Source organism: Mesoplodon densirostris, chromosome 2 (genome assembly GCF_025265405.1).
Source record: "Mesoplodon densirostris isolate mMesDen1 chromosome 2, mMesDen1 primary haplotype, whole genome shotgun sequence".
In the NCBI taxonomy this organism is placed as follows: Eukaryota; Metazoa; Chordata; class Mammalia; order Artiodactyla; family Ziphiidae; genus Mesoplodon; species Mesoplodon densirostris.
This window is the reverse complement of record NC_082662.1, coordinates 45,394,688-45,408,656: the sequence shown is the minus strand read 5'-3', so window position 1 is coordinate 45,408,656 and position 13,969 is coordinate 45,394,688. Positions and strand designations below refer to the sequence as shown.

The window sequence follows — 13,969 nt, the reverse complement described above, 5'->3', positions numbered from 1 at the left end:
TAATGATAGGCTTGATAAAAAAAAAAAGTCTGGGAAGACTTGGTACCAAACTGCTAACAGTGTTTACCTCCAGGGAGTGACCATATAGGAAATGAGGGGGATAGTTTCATTTTTATTTTGTATCATCTTATTTTACAATGAATTTGTATTACTTTTGTAATTGAAAAAAACACATAGGAAAACAATAACAACAACAACAACAACAACAAATGTTTGGCCTGGATTCTCATGGCTGGAGATTCATGTTGGGTTCAAGTTTTTATTGATCACAACTTATTTTTTGGTTCATATGCAAAAAACATTTATTGAACGCCTCCTAGTTAGCTGGCACTGCCCTAGGCACTTTCATAGGCCTTTCATCCTCAATCTCACAACAGCCCTGTGAGGTAGGAATTGGCCTCATTTTAGAGAGTTCATAACAGGTAGGAGATTATTGCTTGTACCTCTATTTGCCACGTGTTTTCAGGGGCTAGAGGTTCTTATTGGTTGTTGAGTCATTGGTCAAGAGCTGTCACTGGTCAGGGGTTCTTACAGGTTGCTCTAAGATTCAAATAATCAAACTACTAGAATTTTCCCCAGACAGGAGTGATGGGGTAGGTGGGATAAGAGTGGAGGAAGGAGAGTCAGTAGTCTCTCCCTTGTAGCACCATTTGAGTTTGCTTTGGTCACTCGTGAACAGTGAGGGGAGGGGACAGTGGGAGAGGAGGGAAAGTAGTTATAAGTCTTCTCGCTTCTTCAGGATGAGCTTCCTCACATGCGATGTAATCTGGGGCCTTATCTCCTCCACCGACACGGTTGGGTCCCAAGCCCCTATCACCTTTCCATCTGGGGCCACTAGGTACTTCCAGAAGTTCCAGGTGGGCTCCTTTCCAGAAGTCTCTAGAGCAAAGGAAGAAGGAGAGCAAAGTGTGCTTCCCTGTGTCCCCTCTCCTGGAATTCCACTATTGGTGTCCATCCCTCCCTTGAAGTAGTGGTTCTATTAGTTAGAACGAACTGGAGAGCTTTTAAAAATCCTGATGCCCAGTCCATACCCCCAGACCACTTAAGTAAGAATATCTGGGGGTGAGACTCAGGCATCAGTATTTTTCAAACGCTTTCCAGGAGATTGCAATCTGGTGCCCAGGTTGAGAGCTATTGCTTTATGATTCTGTGAAGTGCTGGGTAAGGCAATATCAGATCTTCCTTAATTAATGACCTCAAACTACTACACAGTCTATATCCTATTTTCTGATTAAATCTCAATGGCTTCCAAATGTTAGTCCATGGACTCCCTGCATCTGAATCATGGTGGTGGTGGTGGTGGAGGAGGGGGGTTAATATAAACAGATTCTTAGACTCTGCTTCAGTAGGTCTCAGGCTAATGCATTTTTAAGAGCTCCCCAGGTGCTTCTAAAGCACAGCCAGGTTTGATCTATAACTATGGGAACTGAGAAGGAACTAATAAAAACACACAGGGGAAAAAAACCAAATATTAGGATTGACCCACAAAGCAAAATTCAAATTGCCTCAGTAAGGGACCTTTTGTTTGCTACACTGTTGTTTGTTATTTACTCTTCCAGGTGAATGGATTGGCAGGGGGTGGTAGTGAGGGATATGAAGGCAACCAGAAGCATGGAATAGGAGGTGAGAGAAGGCAAAAATGGAACCCCCAAAGGAAGGAAAAGGCCTGAGAAAGGAAACAGTACTTAATGACAAGCTTGGCTAATGACCCCATTTTATGGTTCTGAGCCTTCTGCAGAAGGAATCTATTTCTCAAATATTAAGATCTGTTTGGTTTTTTTTTATGGCTGCGCCACACAGCTTGCTTGGGATCTTAGTTTCCCAACCAGCGATTGAACCCAGGCCGGGTAGTGGAAGTGCCGAGTCCTAACTGCCGCACTGCCAGGGAATTCCCAAGATCTGGTGTTTTAGCTCAGAAGGTTTCTCTCCTGTGGCCTACACACTTTGCCTCTGACTCAGGACAGGAGATACGGGCCGGCCTTCTCCAGGCATGTGGCGTCCCCTGCCTGCAGCTAAGTCCATAAGCTCAACTAATTCACACTGACTAAAATCTGAGGGTCCAGTCTCCTTCTAGGAGCCCCTGCAGATGGAAACAGGAGCCCAGAGAAGTCTGCAAGAGTGACTCTGAGGGAGAACTGCAAGGCAGCAGGGGCGGAGATATTCTTAAGCAGGAACACTCCTCAGCTCATCCTCAAAGATTAGTGCTAGAACAGACCATCAACCCGCCTGTGTGGGTCTAAGGGGCCCCAGGTCATCCAGCCAGCCAGTAGCTTCTGCTGCTCAGGGAGCCACAGCTTCAGCCAGCTGAGGGAAGGTGAGGGAAAGGCTCAGGACTCACGGATCAGGTACTTGAAGGCAGGGTGGGCACCAGTGCCGGTGACTGTGATCTTGCTAAACATGGGGAAAGAGACACTGTAGGTGTGGCGGGCAAAGCTCTCAATCTCCTTGTTGCTGTTGGGCTCCTGCTGGCCAAACTGGTTGCAGGGAAAGGCAAGCACGTTGAAGTGGTGAGGCCCCAGGTCCCGCTGTAGCTGTTGCAGGGCCCGGTAGTGCTGGTCTGTGAAGCCACACTCGCTAGCCACGTTCACCACCAGGGACACCTGGGTGGCAAAAGCAAAACCCAGACACATACACAAACCAGTGAAGAGGCACACACTTGTACATGGCCTGACATGCCCACGTATGTGATGCCCCCTCAACAATTAATGCTCTCTCTCATAAACATGTAGGGTCTTATAGATGTGTGAAACACATACATAAACATTCATGAGAATAAGTACACAATACACATGAATGGGTATTGCCTGTGCCCCACGACACAAAGATACATTAGCACACATCACACATACCCACAAACACACAGAACACCATGACAGAGAGAGGCACACATACTGGTGAACTCACATCAGGAAGTGATACAGGAGAGAGAAAAGGCAGACCTGGGTTCAATTTCTGGCTCAGTCAACTAGCGCTCATCATTCTACACTGTAGTTGCCTATACATGTGTTGGTCTTCCTTCTAGAATGTGAACCCACTGAGGGCAGGAGCTATGTTCACTTCATTACTGGGCCTGACACATGGAAAAGTCTCAGAAACTATGTGCTGAATGAATAAGTAAGTGTGCACATATATATGATCACCTGAATGGGTACATAGACAGACATGGTTTTCTTGATAAAAGGATCCCGAGAACCTCAGGGCAATCCCTTTTTGCCCCTCTCCCTCCGGCAAACAAATACCACTTTCTTCTATCACTAGACTAACCCTTACATTTATGATTGCCTTATAATATATTTATTTATTGCCGTTCAGTGATAAATATAAATCTGGCTGATGGAACTTGATTATATTACTGCAGTTACAATTTTGGCACCAATGCTATGTTTTTAGCTTCTAGTTATATATTATTAAAGGATTTAAATTCTCACCCTGTGTTTAGGTAGCCAAGCCCTATCTCTCTGGCCACTCCTTATTTTATTATTATTTTTTAAATTTTATTTATTTATTGATTGATTTTTGGCTGCGTTGGGTCTTTGTTGCTGTGCGCGGGCTTTCTCTAGTTGCGGCGAGCGGGGGCTACTCTTTGCTGCGGTGCATAGGCTTCTTATTGCTGTGGCTTCTCTTGTTGCGGAGCATGGGCTCTAGGCGCATAGCCTTCAGTAGTTGCAGCATGCAAGCTCAGTAGTTGTGGCTCACAGGCTTATTTACTCCACGGCATGTGGGATCTTCCCGGACCAGGGATCGAATCTGTGTCGCCTGCATCGGCAGGCGGGGTAGGAGTTTATTAATTTATTTTATTTATTTTTGCTGTGTTGGGTCTTTGTTTCTGCGCGAGGGCTTTCTCTAGTTGTGGCAAGCGGGGGCCACTCTTCATCGCGGTGCGCAGGCCTCTCACTATTGCGGCCTCTCTTGTTGCGGAGCACAGGGTCCAGATGCACAGGCTCAGTAGTTGTGGCTCACGGACCTAGTTGCTCTGCGGCATGTGGGATCCTCCCAGACCAGGGCTCGAACCCGTGTCCCCTGCATTGGCAGGCGGACTCTCAACCACTGCGCCACCAGGGAAGCCCGCAGGCGGATTCTTAACCACTGCGCCACCAGGGAAGTCCTGGCCACTTTTAAGAAGAGGCAGGATTATACCAGCTGGCTCCATAAAGAGGGCCACCTTCCAGGGGCAGCCTGGGGCACTGGACATGCTCAGGCACAGACTGCTGAGGCTGGACAGGGTTTCTCGACCTCAGCACTACTGACACTTGGGGCTGGATAATCTTTGTTGTGAGGTGGCTGTCCTGTTCATTGTAGAATGTTTAGCAGCGTCCCTGGCCTCCACCCACTAGACGCCTAGTCTTAACAATCAAAAATGTCTACAGACATTGCTGAATGTCCCCTGGGGAAAAAGATCACCACCAGCTGAGAACCACTGAGCTAGGCGATGAGAACCACTGTGCTGTATCTCCCTCACCCATTCCTTGGGGCCACAGGCTGTTAGAACAACCTCCCCCATTTTGTCAGCATATGCCATATTGCGCCTGTGGTGGTGAGAAACTGGGACTCGTAGCTCCCTTCACTAGTTAGAGGTCTTCCTCTTTCTTCTTTACTGGATCCTTGGGCATTGAGAGCATTAAAGGTTGTTTATTTCTAACCTACATCTTGTGTGTCTGTCCATACTTTTGGAAGGAGGGAAATCCTATTTCTATTTCCGTGCCTGAATCCAAAAAGCTTATCTTTTTTTTTTTTTTTTTTTTTTTTGCGGTACCCGGGCCTCTCACTGCTGTGGCCTCTCCCGTTGCGGAGCACAGGCTCTGGACATGCAGGCTCAACGGCCATGGCTCACGGGCCTAGCTGCTCCGCGGCATGTGGGATCTTCCCGGACTGGGGCACGAACCCGTGTCCCCTGCATCGGCAGGCGGACTCTCAACCACTGTGCCACCAGGGAAGCCCCAAAAAACTTATCTTTAAAGTGACCAAAACACAGACAGATACACCTAAATACACACAGTAAATTTACATATACATATACCAGCACAGATGCAGACTCAGATGACTACACAGAAGCAAGCAAACAAATGAACCATTCACATACACACGACACTCAGGCCTATATGTACATAACCTCACAGTGTAGGCAAGGGCATTCCTGAGTGTCACCCATTTATCTACACTCAACACTGGTCTAAATGACTGTCTTCCCAGTTAGCGTGAGGGCACAAACCATACAATTTTGCTTGTGGCTATGTCTCCAGGGCTGGATCCAGTGGCAGGCATGTAGTGCCTATAAAGAAGCCAGTGCTTTTTGTTTCCAATTTTTAAAAAACCCATGGTAAAATACACATAATGAGCCAGTAGCTATTTGCAGGTGAATGAATGACCATATTGCCCAAGTGGCAAACCAAGCTTGGGTTAACACATAGTTTCACTTACAGGTTCCCTGGACTGACTGTTCCTGGTTTCCCTCGAAAGCTGGAAATAAGCTGGAAATTAAGACATGGGCTCTGGAACTGGACTGCCTGGGTTCAAATTCTAACTTTACCTCGTAGCAGGTGTGTGACTTCATTTTTTTTTTTTTTTTCAGTTTCTTTCTGATTGATTTCTAGGCCTCTTGCTCCAATGCTTTTTAGGATTTACCAGTGACCGAGAGGATGAAAACACTCAGAATCCTGGGACTACTTTCCAGGTAATTTTTCTCCAGGATTTCTGTTCCTCACATCTTGGATGCCTTATTACTTCTGAAAACAAATAGCTTTTGTCTGTTTTTGTCTTAGCATCTATTACTATTAGGAATTACATTGTTCATTTCTCCGTTCCTTGTTTATTGCCTTTCTCCTCTCCACTGCATATAAGCTCTGTTAAAGGGGAAACTTAGCTGTTTTGTTCACCATTGTATCCCCAGGGCTGGCACAGTACTTAGTATACAGTAGGTGCTCAACAATAAATAATGAATTAATGAGTAGCAGAGCTGGTCAAGTGCTAAACCTGGGGCTCTCTGGTGAGCTGCACCAGAGGGAAGGGAAGGCCTGAATCGCAATGGGCCCTGCTCTTACTGGCCCTTTGCCCTGAGTCCTGGATGAGGTTCCTGCTGGGGCCCAACAAACACAAGCACAGAGCACTCTACCAAGTGCTTCCACATTGTCACCTCAGTTGAAACTCACAATACCTGGAGGGGGTGCCAATCAGGACAAGGACTACTATCCCCAGTACTCCCAGGATAATTGAGAATTCCAAGGCTTAGAGAGTACTTTCTTCACTAAGGATGGCCTTGCTCCTGGGAGAAGAATGCTAACAGCCATTTGTGTGTGTGTGTGTGGTCCATCCAAATCTGGATGCTGGGCCTCCCTGTCCATTAGAAACCAACTCCCCACACTTTCCACACCACAGCCTGAGGCCCACCTTGAGAAGTGAACTTGGAGGGCTCTTCATTACACACAGTGCAACATTTCGGTCTCTGAATGTAGCGTTCAAGGCCCCTCTTGGTCCCTCCCTAACCTCTTCAGCCTCATCTTTCACCCTCATGCTTTATACTCCTTCAAGCACAACTGCCTGAAGACCTCCCCACCAGCATCACCATTCTTGCTGTTTAGTTCTGAGTCTTGGCATTTGACAGTTCTCTTTGCCTGGAATGCTCTTCTTGGTCTTACTAAAACTCACTCTTGTTTCAGAGACTCACCCAGGCACACTTCCTCTCTCAAGTCCTCTCTGAGCTGAGATTCCCTCTCGGTAAGCAGGTAGCAGTTATACTGGATGACACTTAAATCTCAGCCTGAGTTGCCAGCTTAAAAGTTTGCCTAGAGTACGCCACGGATGGATAAGCCGTTCTCCTCCAGGCTCCGTGTTTTCTAGCGCTGTGTGACCTTCCCTCTCTGGGCCTTAGTGTACTACTCTCTAAAGGATGATCTGTGTAAGGTCCCCGTGCGTCTGAAATGATAACTCCCTCTGCACCGAGCTTTCATTTCCACAGTGTTCTCACTGGACTTAATATCACCAACTCCCTCTGTTCCGGACGCGGAAACTGGGGATGGGAGGCCCTAGGATGCTAGGGTTACTTTTTAGACCAGTGCGTGAGAGGCTGGGCCCCGCTGCCCAAAATCGCTGGTTGGGAGATCGGCGCCAGCAGCGAGAGTTTCGGGTTTCACCGCGCGCCGGGCCATGCCACGTAGTGGAGGGACAGACCCGGCGCAGGATCTGGGGGCGCCGCGCCCGATGGGATGTCTGGGTGGGGCTGGGGAGCCAGGGCAGGGTGGCCGGGCGGCCAGAGCCCCTTGGAGCCACACCCGGCAGGGTCCCGGGCCGCCGGGCGCCCCCGTCAGGCCCCGGCTGGGCGGCGCCGAGGCCCGGCGGGCGGACACTCACCGAGCCGCGGTACTTCTCCAGAGACACCAACTTGCCCCGGATGTTGACCGCCTTGAAGTTGTAGAAGTCCTGGTCCCGCTGCGCGCAGGCCGCAGCCGCCAGGAGCAGCCATGCTGCCGCCAGTCCCGCCACCATGACTCGCTCCCGAGCAGGCGGCGTGGCAAGGGCAAAGGCAGGGCTGGGGTCACGGGCGCGGGGGGCGGAAGGAGGCGGCCCCGGATCCAAGCGGCCAGCCGGGCAGGACGCGCCTCCTTCTTCTCCGCGGGCGGTGGACCGCCGGGTTCTGGACCTCAGTCTCCCTATCTGTACTGCGGGAGCGTTGGACTCCGCGCCCCTTCCCGGACCCTAGAGCCATGGTTTCAGGATTCAGCCCACTGAGACCGGAATTCATTTCGATGAGGCTCCCTCTTGCTCCAGGATGCAGCGACTAGGTAGGGAAAGGGAGGTGGAAAACTGCATCTGGGAGCTTAGCTAGTTTTTAATTAGTGCAGTGCCCTTAGGCTGGTCGCTGCACCTCTCTGGGCCCCAGTTTCTCCATCTGTTGCCTTCCTGATGCACCTAGACAGTACAGAATGAGAGTAATAGAAAAATGGATGTGAAACTTTTTGTCAGCTGAATGGTGCCTACGAACTTTAGGTGAATGAATGGACGTCCCCTGAAAGGGATGAGACAGAGGAGAAGAGAAAAGAGAGGGCCTATTTCAGGATGGGTTCCTGAGAAGCAGATTCTGAGATGGAGATTGCAGTGCAGGGTGTTTATGAGGGAGTGCCCTTGGGATCTGCACCTGTGGAAGGGAGGGGGAGGGAACAGGAGTGGGCAGAAGAAGTCCAGAGGGCCACGCAGGCCCAAGGACAGTCATGGCTGACCCCACAGGGGCTCTGGAACTAGAATGGCCCATCAGAGTTGTCCCCAGATGAGCTAAGATGACCAGACCGGGCCTCTAATATCCCTGCCTTCATCTTTCATGGGATGTGGGGCCATCTGGGAAGGGCTATGACAGGAGCCAAGGGGGCCCTGTCCCTGGGGGGCTGACAGTTAAAGGCTCTTCACTGACAGCATTCCCAATAGCTGGTGTTACAAGTCTTCACTGATGGGGGATCTGGGCGGCACTTCACAGTGTCTCCCAAACTTGGAAAACCGTTATGGAGCCCCACTAAGTGCCAAGCACGGTGCTGGGTGCTGACGCTGTACTAGTTCTCCAGGAGCTCACAGGCTGGCTTGAGAGAACTGGAGCTTTCATGTAATGCGGTACAGGCTAAGCACTTACACAGTCATTCAACAAACATTTCTTGATAACCCATTCTACACCAGCTTCTGTTCTAGGTGCCTCTAGTGCAGTGATGAACAAGACAGCATGGGGGAGACAGTTATCAAATCATTCATAAATAGCTCTAAAATTACTATTGTGGTAAGTGCCACCTAAACTAGCCTGGGGAGGGGGTACAAGGAGGGCTTTCCAGAGGAAAGAAGTTTTGTGGTGAGCTCTGAAGAATGAGTAGAAATTAGCCAGGGTAAAGCAAGTGCAAAGATCCTGAGAGAGAAACATGGTGCATTGAGAAACAAAGACTAGTTTGGCTGGAGCAGAGAGAGCAAAGGGTGAGAAGAGAAAGGTGGAGAGGCAGCGCAGGGGTGAGGTCACACAGACCTGGCAGGCCACAGTGAAGATTATGGTCTTTAAGCCAAGAAAGGAAACTTCTTTCCTTTCTTAAGCAGGGGAGAGGCAGTAAGTCCTATGTTGTAGAAAGATTCCTCTGGATAGTAAGGGGCAAGAGCAGATGTGCTCCACATGCTGGGATAGAGGAAGCTCTGGGGTTTTGTGGCCATTGCTAGACTAGCCGTCAGGAAAAGCCTCCTGGGGGTAGTCACACCAGAATCATGTCTTGAAAGAGAAATGGGAATTCTCCAGTTTGGGAAGGAGGAGGGGAAAGATGTCAGCTGAGGGGACAGTGTCTGTGAAGACACAAAGCCCAAGAGAAGTGCTTGGCTGTTGGCTGAGAAGGGGTTTGGGGTAGATGAGGCTGGAGGGATCATCAGGGGCCAGATGGAGAAGGGTCTTGAGAGCCAAGCCAAGGAGCTTGGACTTCACTCTCTAGACTAGCGGTCCTCAACCTTTTTGGCACCAGGGACTGGTTTCGTGGAAGACAATTTTTCCACGGGCTGGGGGTGGGGCGGGGGATGGTTTCGGGATGATTCAAGCGCATTACATTTATTGTGTGCTTTATTTCTATTATTATTACATTGTAATATATAATGAAATAATTACACAACTCACCATAATGCAGAATCAGTGGGAGCCCTGAGCTTGTTTTCACTTGCCGCTCACTGATGGGGTTTTGATATGAGTCTGCAAGCAATTGATTTATTATGGTCTCTGTGCAGTCAAACCTCTCTGCTACTGATAATCTGTATTTGCAGCCGCTCCCCAGTGCTAGCATCACCGCCTCAGCTCCACCTCGGATCATCAGGCATTAGATTCTCATAAGGAGCGCACAGCCTAGATCCCTCGCATGCGCAGTTCACAATAGGGTTCGAGCTCCTATGAGAATCTAAAGCCTCCGCTGATCTGATAGGAGGCGGAGCACGGGCGGTAATGCGAGGGATGGAGAGTGGCTGTAGATACAGATGAAGCTTTACTCACTCGCCCGCGCTCGCTCACCTCCTGCTGTGCGGCCCGGTTCCTGACAGTCCACAGACTGGTATCGGTCCGTGGCCCGGGCCTTGGGGAGCCCTGCTCTAGACTGTGGCAAGCAAAGATTTTGAAGCTGAGCACAAGATTATACAGTTAACAGGACTCAAACCCGGGACTTCAGATTCAGAACATGAGATCTTTCTGTACTACCAATCAACCTCTCTCTTCAGAAGCAGATAACATTACACGGAGAGGTAGAGAATAGGAAAAAGGGTACCCTAGGCAAGGGCCAAGGCAGAAATAAAGTACTTCTGCCCTTCATACTCCTTTCTCACACCCTTCCTGTGGTAGTCTTGAGCCTCTGATGGGTCCTGTGGAATTAAATGGTCCGCTCTTCTCTGCTTTGCCCTTGTGAATCTTTTGGTCTCCTTTCCTTGGGTGTCCCAATAACCAGGAGTTCTCAAATTCTGCTCCACACAACTTGGAGTTCTGCAAGCTTGGCCAGGCTATTTCCTGTTAAAGTCCAGATAGGTAGGCATTTCTAGTAAGCAGAAGGGGGAAAAATTATAATGAAATGTCTCTCATTTGTACATTTCTCTCTGGGATTTTCCCTCCTCCCTAATCATGCTTCAGAACCTAGCTCAGATATCATCCCCCTCTGCTACTACACGTAATCATTCTCTCCTCTCTGTTGCCTTTGTACTTAGGACATTTTCCTGTTAGAGGGATGATGATAATATTGTATAGTTGTCTGTTTCCATGGCCTACCTTCCCCATCAGACTGTGAGCTCCTTGGGGGCAGGCAGGATTGTACCTGAATCATCTTTGTGCTCCCAGGCACATACTAGCTACTCGGTAAATACTCATTCTTCTTAAACCTTCTGGTGACTTTTACTACTTGGCTATGTTGGAATCTAATATGAAATGTTGATTTTAGCCAACAGTGTATATTTTATCATTTTATTTTCAGTCCACTATGAATTTTTGGTGTTCCTGAAAGAGCACAGCTATTTCTAGGTGGTCCATCTATACAAACAGGAGACCTACAGGCACAGACAAATGCACACACAGTCTCAGCTGAGCACCTGGAGGAGTAGAGAACTCAATTGTGGATCCCCCCATATTCCTCTTTCCCATAACAAGCTCAAAGAAGCTTTTTATGGGTATTTAGAATACCTATTAATGTTTTGTTTGTTCAACAAATTGTTGAGCACCTACTATGTACAAGACACTAATTTAAGGGCCAGGAATATAGTAGTTAATAAAACAGACAAAAAATTCTTGAACTTACATTCTAGTGGGGGCAGGAAAGGATAATAACTAAAATTTATAATATGGAACATATAGTACATTAGATGGTGATAAGCAAGAGAGAGGGATAGAGAATGTGGTGGTGGGTGGGAAGGGATTGCAACTTTAATTCAGGTGATCAGGGATCCTCACTGGGAAAGTGGCATTTGAGCAAAGATCAAAGAAAGAGAGCAAACAATGGGGAAAACTGGAAGAAAAGTAACATTACACGTAGAGGAAACAAGTAAAAGTCCCCGAGGCAGGAAGTGATGTGTTTGGAGAACAGCAAGGAGGCTAGTGTAGCTGCAGTGGAGTGAGGGAGGGGAACCGTAGCAGGAGATGAGGTTAGAGAGGTAATGGGATGGGAGTTGGGGCAGAGACTTATAAGGCATTTTAAAGATATAGGCTTGGAATCTGAGTGAGGTGGGAAGCCATTGAAGAGTTTTAAGCAGGGGAATGACACTTCTATTTTAACAGAATCACTCTGACTGCAGTATTGAAATGAGACCAGTCAGAAGGCTATTGCAATCATCCACGTGGGGGAGCATGGAGGCTTAGATCAAAGTGATGGCAGTAGAAGTGGGATGTAGTCAGATTCTGAATGTATTGTGAAAGTAGAGGCAAAAGGATTTCCTGATAGGTTAGATGTAGGGTATGAGAGAAACAGAAGACTCATGGATGATTTCAAAGTTTTTGGTCAGAGCGACTGGAAGGATGAAGTTGCCATTAAATGAGATGAAGACACCGTCTTCATTCAGCAGGGACAACTGGTTTGCAATGGGACATCAAGGGTTCACTTTTGGACATGTTAAGTTTGAGTTAACGATTAGCAGTGCTTTGCTGGTAAATGTTTAACAACTGGCTCCCTAGGGGAAAAAAGGTGTATGTGTGTGTGTGTGCGCGCATGTGTGTGTGTACCCATAGAAGTTTATTATAAAGTTTACTCATATAAATGATGCATAGCAAATAATTCACAAATGATAATAAAATATACAATACTCCTTATTGTGAATTCCACATGGCCAATTTATTCTCACAGAATGCTTTAATCGATTTTTGCCAAACTTGTATTGGCAGCCAACTAATGGCTGCAACTGCTGAACAAGGATAGTTCTAGGATGAATGTTTGTTGATATTTTCGTTTGCATTAATCGTAAGATGAAAGTGAAACAATAAAAACATGTTGGAACTTCACTAGTCAATGACACAAGTGTCTTCTTTGCTGAATTGGATAGCAGTTTTCCAATACTAGAAGGATATTTCCTCAAGTTTTTAATGTTATTTACAGTGTAATAGCTACAGACACAATACACTGTAAATTTATTCTGCATTATTAATATTTTTCCGTCACTTTCTTAAGTCTAAGCAGTCAACAAAACAATAAATCAAGCTCTCACTGGTAGCATTTGCCAATTTTTGTGGTATAATACTCTCACCATGGTTGATTTCGAGCTGCCAACATGACGTCACTGAACATGGAGTTAGGAAGGGATGCAAGAGTAGCACACCGTAGTATAGTATTTCCATAATACAGACAGAATAGATGCAAATAACCCCGAGTATAAAAATAATAAAATATAGTAAAATAATTAGAAAGTGATGTTTTTAATATTACTTTTGCTTTTAATATAATTTATTTTATCTTTAAAGTTTACATAATTTAATTTTCAGTAGTGGCTGTGTTTAATACTCTGGTTCCTCTTCAGATTGTATGCGTCTTTCGCCCTTTTCAGTAATAGCTGTGTTTAACAAGAGGCTGAAAAAATTCCTGAAAATGTAACAGTTGGCTGTAGGAGTTAGCTCCAGACACCACTGTTATCTCTAGTTAGGTTGGATATATGAGTCTGGATTTGGAGGAGAGATCTAGGTCAAAGATAGAAATTTGGGAGTGGACAGCACTGAGTATTTGAAACCATGACACTGGATGATGATGGAGAGTTAGTGTAAAGACAGTCCTTGGGACTCCAACGTTCATCTTCAGGGAGATGAAGACATCAGGAAAATGAGAGGGAACCAGCAGAGGAGACTGAACAAGAGTAGCCAGAGGAAGAACAAGAACCAAAAGAATGCAATGTCATGGAGGCCAAGTGACAAATTTGTCCCAAGAAGGAGAGAGCGCTAAATTGGTTAAATCCTGCTGATAAATCTAGTAAGAACAGGACTGAGAACAGAGCATTGGATTTAGCAATTTGTCCTCCACCAATAAAGGGAATTAAACAAACAAAAATACAGTATTTTCATACCTCTTTGCCGTTGCTCATGCTGCTCCCTCTGCCTGGGTTTTTTTTTTTTTTTTTTTCCTTCCTTATCCTTATAGCAAGCTCCCTTACTGCTTCTAGGCTTTTTCAGTCAGAGTGTCAGAAGGAAACAGATGACACACTGAGATTGGGATAATTAGACAAAGGTTTATTCACAAGGGGACTAATTTCAAACTTGTGGGTGGGGTGTAGAGGAAGACAAGGGATAGTTCAGGAACCTATCTGGGCTGTTAACACCCCTTGACCTGAATGGGTGGGGAAGTGGGGAGAAATTACAGAATCTGGAAAGAGTCCTGTTCATCAAGCCATCTTGAAAGGGGCAATTACCTTCAGAGGAGGTTCACAGCCAGCCCAAGGCAAACTTACAGGGAAGTAGCCAGGAAATTACTACCTGGCCCTCCTTCCCCTCTCTCTCACCAATCTCCTGCAAGGGTGTGGGCCCATACCT

At 47.0% G+C, this 13,969-nt stretch overlaps 1 protein-coding gene across 1 annotated transcript; it reads right to left on the bottom strand.

Annotated features, from left to right (window-relative positions):
• Positions 1 to 210: 210 nt before the first annotated feature.
• Positions 211 to 12,725, bottom strand: GPX7 (glutathione peroxidase 7). Its single transcript, XM_060119206.1, has 5 exons — positions 12,700 to 12,725; positions 9,983 to 10,106; positions 7,345 to 7,689; positions 2,339 to 2,600; positions 211 to 879 (listed from the first exon to the last, which is right to left on the bottom strand). The coding sequence occupies exons 1-5, from the start codon at positions 12,723 to 12,725 to the stop codon at positions 716 to 718; spliced, it is 921 nt and encodes a 306-aa protein (XP_059975189.1). The 3' UTR covers positions 211 to 715.
• Positions 12,726 to 13,969: the final 1,244 nt, after the last annotated feature.

Coding starts and splice junctions, on each gene's coding strand:
- GPX7 (XM_060119206.1), bottom strand. CDS start 12,725: ATGTTGGCAGCTCGAAATCAACCATG. Junction 10,107..12,699: donor GCAGCTCGAAATCAACCATG/GTGAGAGTATTA, acceptor TCTTGTGCTCAG/CTTCAAAATCTTTGCTTGCC. Junction 880..2,338: donor TGCCTTCAAGTACCTGATCC/GTGAGTCCTGAG, acceptor CCTTTGCTCTAG/AGACTTCTGGAAAGGAGCCC.